This window comes from Zea mays, chromosome 10 (genome assembly GCF_902167145.1).
Source record: "Zea mays cultivar B73 chromosome 10, Zm-B73-REFERENCE-NAM-5.0, whole genome shotgun sequence".
In the NCBI taxonomy this organism is placed as follows: Eukaryota; Viridiplantae; Streptophyta; class Magnoliopsida; order Poales; family Poaceae; genus Zea; species Zea mays.
The window spans coordinates 84,945,714-84,952,776 of record NC_050105.1 but is presented as its reverse complement, the minus strand read 5'-3'; the positions used below and the strand labels follow the sequence as shown (position 1 = coordinate 84,952,776).

The window sequence follows — 7,063 nt, the reverse complement described above, 5'->3', positions numbered from 1 at the left end:
GATGTTCTGTTCTTTCTTGCCTCCTTGTTGTTGTTGGCCAACCACCCAACTAGAACCTTCCGTCCACTCGCTGCTTCTCTCTTCCTTTGGTTTTGGCCATCTGAAAGACGCAGTGGATCCCAGTAAAGTAGGCAATGGTGGATACACGTACACTGGTGCATGGATGGCCTGGCCTCATGGGGGAACGGACGTAAAACAAAGACGCTTTGTGCTGTTTATTTACCACGGCCATCGGAGCAGACGATTAATCAAACAGGTTGGCCATCTCCCAAAGTGAGAATCGGACGATCCTTCCCTGGCCTGGCCTTCTTCCCCCCACCCCACTGCTTTGCCGCGCGCCGGATACTGCCGCCTACTGATACAAAAGGTTCCAAAACTAATAATTCCATGTCGAGGAGACTGCAGGTTAGTTGGCGTAGCCAAAACAGAAAAAGACTGGACCATCTCAAGTCCCAGTCGAACAAAACGATAATCAAAGCTGCGCGATAACCACGCACCTCCTCTTGAGGACAAAATAAGTGACACCAGGGAAATTGGAGTCAGTGTGATGATCTACTGATTTGTTGGAACGTCCTCCACGCTCATAACAGAAAGAGCGCAAAACTGGGGAGACTGTTCATCACCGCGCCCGCCCGCCCGCATCAGGAGCGCCTCTCTTGACCTTGCGGTTGTGGCCCCCGGTCACAAAGGCGCTAGTATCTGTTAAAACTACCATGATTTGCATTGGCTCTGGCTGCAGAACCTCCTCTCTTTATCAGGCTATGTCAAACAGGTCAAGCGTATGGTCGTGCACCGTAGACTGCACGGTAAGCTGCTGGAGATAGCCTTATCGGCATGATATGTTTCCATCAGAAGAGCACTCTCACGCTGAAAGTTTTGTCCATTCCAAATTTGAACAAGCAGTGACAGTTGCCGCGATCTACCGAGTAATTAAGACTCTAGGATGATGCAGGGAGATCCTGAGGGTCCTACGCGGATCTCTGCTGGCTATATAATACGCGCCCATCCTAAACGTTTTGTTTTTAGTTCCAACCGTGGAAAACTTGGCACAAATCACTGAGCTTTGATTGCACCAATTGTCAAACCTAGCAGAGCAAATATCTGATGATGAGGTACTAGGCATCAACTATCAAGCGCAAAAGACTTTCTGAGCAGGCAGGAGTTTTGATTTCTTATCACGAGCCATAAGGAGGTGATAGGCGCTACACACACAATCCAATTCTCAATGTAAAACTGTAGAGCACAGTGAAGCAAGGGGGAGAGAAAAAAAACGACTGGCGATCCTACTTTTGATCGTGAGCCACTCCAGATCATTTGGTCTCACTTTCACTACATCATCAGATGAATCATTGTGAACAACATCTCAGACTGGATGATGGTCTGGTCACTCTCTGAAACATGGAAAGAAGTTCTAACTGACAAGTTCAGGAACCATACTCCTTTCTCTCTCTGGTTCTAACCATATGAACATAAGCTAAATTCTACTGTTTTTTTTTTGTCCTCCTTTCGGCGCAGCTACAACTTGGAAATGAAACGGAGTAAGAGAAGAAAGATAAAAGGTTCACCTTTGCTGTTGCTACCTCTGTACAATGAGGCCAACACCCGACCAATCGAGCAGGTGTTGAATCAAAACCCATGGCGAATCTCATCTCATGTTTTGGGGGAGACAGCCCAATCCAATTCTACGCTTTCTCGAGCGTCCGGGCCAAGTCGACCGCGTTCTTGGCGATCTTGCAGTTGTCGTCGTTCACCAGAGCCTCGCAGAGGTCGAAAGCCTGCAGCTTGATTGCTTCCAGCGCCAACTCGTTGCTCTCGGAGCAAATCCAGTTGAGGACGAGCAGGGCCTGCTCGATTGCGCGCGCGTTGCCGCTCCCGGCGGCGCCCGTGAGCACGGACACGACGCCGGGGACCCTGCACAGCTCCTGCCGCCCCTCCCGGCACCGGGCGAGGAGGCCGAGCACCTCGACGGCGCGCGCGGAGCCGGCGGCGGCGAAGTCGGCGAGCGCGGGCGCCGCGCCCTCGCGCACCGCGCGGCGCCGGTTCTCCGGCAGCTTGCAGAGCTCGTAGAGCGCCGTGGCGGCCTCGCGGCGCTCCCGCGGCCCGCCGCGGCGGAGGAGCCCCGCCAGCGCCGGGATGGCCGAGGGGTGCGCCCCGATGGTGCACTTGTTCACGTCCACGGTGGCGAGGCTGGTCAGCGCCGTGGCCGCGGACGCCGCCGCCGCGCCGCCGCGGGACACCGCGGCGGAGAGCGCGTCCACGGCGCCGTCCGCCACGAGGCCCACGCGCGTGTCGTCACCGTCCAGGCTGAGGTGCAGCAGCGCCCTGGCCGCCGCCTCGTCCCCGGCCTCCGCGTGCCGCAGCAGCACCGCCGCGCTGCCGGACTCCAGCACCTCCTTCCGCCCTGCGGCGCCGGACTTGGCCAGCCTCAGCAGCGCCGGCACGGGCGACGCGGGCCGGGCTGGCACCGCCGCCGCCGCCGACACCGCTTCTTGCCTCGCGTGCGCCCCTCCCTCCGCAGGGACGAGAGACGCCGCCGCGGAAGGCGAGACGGCGGCTATGAGGCGGCGCAGCGCGTGGTTGGGGATGAGCGGCGGGGAGGGCGGCAGCGGGAGGTTGGTGACGGGGCAGGTGAGGTGCCCCCCGTCGAGCCAGCTCTGGATGCTGCGGCGCTCGAAGGTGTGGCCGGAGGGAAGGATGACCGGGTCCGTCATGACCTCCAGCGTGATGGGGCAGCGGAAATCGTCCGGCCACGCCTCCATTCGTGACGGCAGGATCCGCGGCGCCGGCGCGTTCACGCGAAAAGGGGGCGGGTGGAATGCGAAGCGTGTGGGACTCAGTCCTGGAGGAGGCCGAAGACGAAGAAGAAGAGGAGGTTGGGAGCGAGAGCGAGTGGGGAAAGGCCGGCACTTCCGGTGGACGGAAACGGGCTGCCGTGGGAGCGAGTGGGGAGACCACCCGGTGAGCTTAAGTGTGCTATCACTCTCAGTCTCTCACACAGTCACACGCTATGCAAGTCTCGCGTGCAATGAATTCTGTATATTTGTATATTTACATTATTGTGGAATCGTGCTATCTTCTCATATTATCCATTTTTACTTTAAATTATAAAAAATCTTATATCATATTTATTGGCGCGAAACCATTGACTTATCTTTCTAAATAGTCTATAGATACATTCGTCCGTCCGTATTCGCGAGTTACTAAAGTAACTTCTAGCATACTCTTTAGTACAATTCCGTACTTATCTTTCAATATTATCAATATCCGTTTTCAATATAAGGATGAGAAAGGGGCTTTTAGCATACTCGCTAGCGCAAAACCAAAACCGTGGCTTTATTCTATATTTTCAAGTTGCGCGTAAATGTGTCCTCCTCTTTTTCATACTAAAGTCGATAACAGAACCTCTAACATACCCATCATTGTAGAGTCGTGACTATCTTCCCCTAATATGTGTATCTGTTTCCATTCCGCAGCTGACAAAGAAGATTTTAGCGTACTCGCTAGCGCGTAGAGCGGGTGGATTTGTCTTCTAAACTTCGTTATTTGGCAATACATTCACCCGTTTCCATGTTAGGGTTGGTAAAACAAAAGCTTCGAGCATACTCGTTAGAGCCGTGACTAGAGTGTAGGAAGGTTAGGTGGAGCATGTCTTGCATTACCTATTGTCACACAAGTCAATGGCCGAGTAAACCCTAACATCAACTATTTTAGCAAACATCGAAACTGTTTCCTTTCGCAATTCCGACCGAGCCACGCCGAATCGACCTTCAAAGAGAATAATCCAAAAAAAACATATCTCTTGTCGCCTAGTCGGCGAAGGATCGTGAGATGCTATCTAAATGTTAGCCATCGACCGATGGTACCATAGCATCGAAATTGTGTGTGTTTTGGCTGGTATTAATGAGTTGGAGGATCTATGTATTAATGATAAGATATGTGGTTGAAACTATTGCCTATCTTTCTAAATAGTCCATAGATACATTCGTATGTTTTTGCGTTGAAGTTACTAAAGTAACTTCTAGCGTACTCTAGTACAACGTCATACCTATTTATTGGCGTGAAACAGTTGCCTTATCTTTCTAAATAGTCCATAGATACATTCGTCTGTTTTTTGCATCGAAGTTACTAAAGTAACTTCTAGCGTACTCTAGTACAACGTCATACCTATCTTTCAATCAAATCAATATCCGTTTTTGACCTAAGGTCGAGAAAGGGCTTTTAGCATACTCACTAGCGCAAAAACTGTGGCTTTATTCTATCTTTTCAAGTTGTGCGCAAATGTGTCCTCCTGTTTTTCATACTAAAGTCGATAACAGAATCCCTAACATACCCACCATTGTAGAGCCGCGACTATCTTCCCTCTAATATGTGTGTCCGTTTCCATTTCGAAACTGACAAAAGAAGCTTTTAACATACTCGCTAGCGCGTAGAGCGGGTGGATTTGTCTTCTAAAATTCGTTATTTGGCAATACATTCACTCGTTTCCATGTTAGGGTTGGTAAAACAAAAGCTTCGAGCATACTCGTTAGAGCCGTGACTAGAGTGTGGGAAGGTTAGGCGGAGCGTGTCTTGCATTACCTATTGTCACACAAGTCAATGGCTGAGTAAACCCTAACATCAACTATTTTAGCAAACATCGAAACCAGTTACTTTTGTGATTCCGACCGAGCCACGCCGAATCGACATTCAAAGAGAATAATCCAAAAAACATATCTCTGGTCGCCTAGTCGGCGAAGGATCACGAGATGCTATGTAAATGTTAGCCATCAACCGTAGCATTGAAATCGTGTGTGTTTTGGCTAGTATTAATGAGTTGGAGGATCTATGTCTTAATGATAAGATATGTGGTTGAAACCATTGCCTGTCTTTCTAAATAGTCCATAGATACATTCGTCTGTTTTTGCGTTGAAGTTACTAAAGAAACTTCTAGCATACTCTAGTACAACGTCATATCTATTTATTGGCGCGAAACTGTTGCCTTATCTTTGTAAATAGTCCATAGATACATTCGTCTGTTTTCACGTCGAAGTTACTAAAGTAACTTCTAGCGTACTCTAGTACAACGTCATACCTATCTTTCAATCAAATCAATATCCGTTTTCAATCTAAGGTTGATAAAGGGGCCTTTTAGCATACTCGCTAGCGCAAAAACCGTGGCTTTATTCTATCTTTTCAAGTTGCACGCAAATGTGTCCTCCTGTTTTTCATACTAAAGTCGATAACAGAACCTCTAACATACTCATCAGTGTAGAGGCATAACTACCTTCCCCTAATATGTGTATGCGTTTCCATTCCGAAGCTGACAAAAGAAGCTTTTAGCGTACTCGCTAGCGTGTAGAGCGGGTGGCTTTGTCTTATAAACTTCGTTATTTGGCAATACATTCACCTGTGTTCCGTGTTAGGGTTGGTAAAACAAAAGCTTCGAGCATACTCGTTAGAGCCGTGACTAGAGTGTGGACAGAAAAGGCGAAGAAGCGTATCTCGCATTATCTATATTGTCACACAAGTCAATGACCGAGTAAACCTAACATCAATTATACTAGCAAACATCGAAACCGTTTACTTCCGCGATTCCGACCGAGCCACGCCAAATCGACCTTGAAAGAGAATAATCCAAAAAAAACTTATCTCTTTGTCGACTAGTCGTGAAATGCTACGTAAATGTTAGCCATCAACCGATGGTACTGTAGCATCGAAATCGTATGTGTTTTGGCTAGTATTAATGAGTCGGAGGATCTATGTCTTAATGGTAAGATATGTGGTTGAAATAGCTAAGATGGACAAAAATAAATTCAATGGTATTATTGTTGATAAGGATGCCATACTCCTCATGCCAAAATTGGTTGGACAGATGCCACAACCGCGCAACGTCCAGAGGCAAAATTATTGTTCTGTTTTTTTTTGTTTTTTTTGGTAGCATGCATGCATGCACAGCCAAATGCTCCAAGTTTGGACCAGGAGCAGGGCGCTTTTGTTGTTTTGCTATTGTGCCGTGACGTGTGTTCTTCTCTTTCATGCGTGCTTTGCGTGGCAATAGTAGGGGGGTTTAAAATAACATTTGTTGATCGCTGTGGACTGTGGTGTGGGGGGCTGGAGACTTGATGGGCTCTCTGATTCCTTTTGTTGCGTTCAAACGGTCCGAGTATAGACGGAACTAACGTAGCTTTACCACTTGCAAAAAAAGAAAAAAATTTTAAAAAAATAAAAACCGTGAAAGGAATATTCCACAGTGGAACTCCATTTGTTCTGCTCTTTTTACGACCTTTTTGTTGGACTTTTGTGGCCTTTCTAGAACAACCGATTAAAGAGACGACTTTGAAAAATCTTTGCTTCGTCAACCGTCATGTACCATATATATACTAGGTTCAGGTTCAGTGGGCTTCATCAACCGTCAGTAGGAACGAAGAAGGAACAGGAACGGATGCAGGAGGTGTGTGGAGACACCCACCTATTCCAACAAAACTTACCGATTTTTTTAAATAAGGGTTAGTTTAAAAACTCTATTGTTCCAAATTTTTTCAAAGAAAAATAAACTAACTTACCTTTTTTTTTAGAAAATGTTGTTCTCAAACTAACCCTAAAATGCTGTTGTACTTGGAAAAACAAGGGGAAATCTTTGTCATGTGACGAAGCTAAGGCCCCGTTTGGTTAGGGGTGACTAAAGTTTAGTGACTAAATTTTAGTCACTTTTAGTCTCTAAAGATGCAAACATGGTGACTAAAATAAGGTGATTAAACTTTAGTTCTTTAGTCACCAAGGGGTGACTAAAAGAGACTAAAGTAGTATTTTTACCTTATTTATCCTCTCAACTTTCTTCTTATAGCAACCATCTATTAATTAATAGGGGTAAAACAGTCATTATTGACAGCAATTAATGCTCTTTAGTCCAGTTTAGTCACTGGAACCAAACAAGATAATTTAGCGACTAAACTTTAGTCACTAAAATTTAGTCTAATGACTAAAAGAACAAACAGGGCCTAACTTCAATGGCATCGATAATGTTTTTTTTTTCGAACGCCTCTGGAGCAGCCAAAACGATCGATCGACACACCTCAGGCGTTGA

At 47.2% G+C, this 7,063-nt stretch overlaps 1 protein-coding gene across 1 annotated transcript; it reads right to left on the bottom strand.

The window, feature by feature from the left end:
• Positions 1-1,198: 1,198 nt before the first annotated feature.
• On the bottom strand, positions 1,199-3,039 carry LOC103641314 (U-box domain-containing protein 8). The gene has a single exon (XM_008664662.4). It carries the CDS (start codon positions 2,757-2,759, stop codon positions 1,683-1,685), a length of 1,077 nt encoding a protein of 358 aa, XP_008662884.1. The 5' UTR covers positions 2,760-3,039; the 3' UTR covers positions 1,199-1,682.
• Positions 3,040-7,063: the final 4,024 nt, after the last annotated feature.

Bases quoted from the DNA above. Each gene is read 5' to 3' on its own strand.
- LOC103641314 (XM_008664662.4), bottom strand. From the start codon at position 2,759: ATGGAGGCGTGGCCGGACGATTTCCGCTGCCCCATCACGCTGGAGGTC.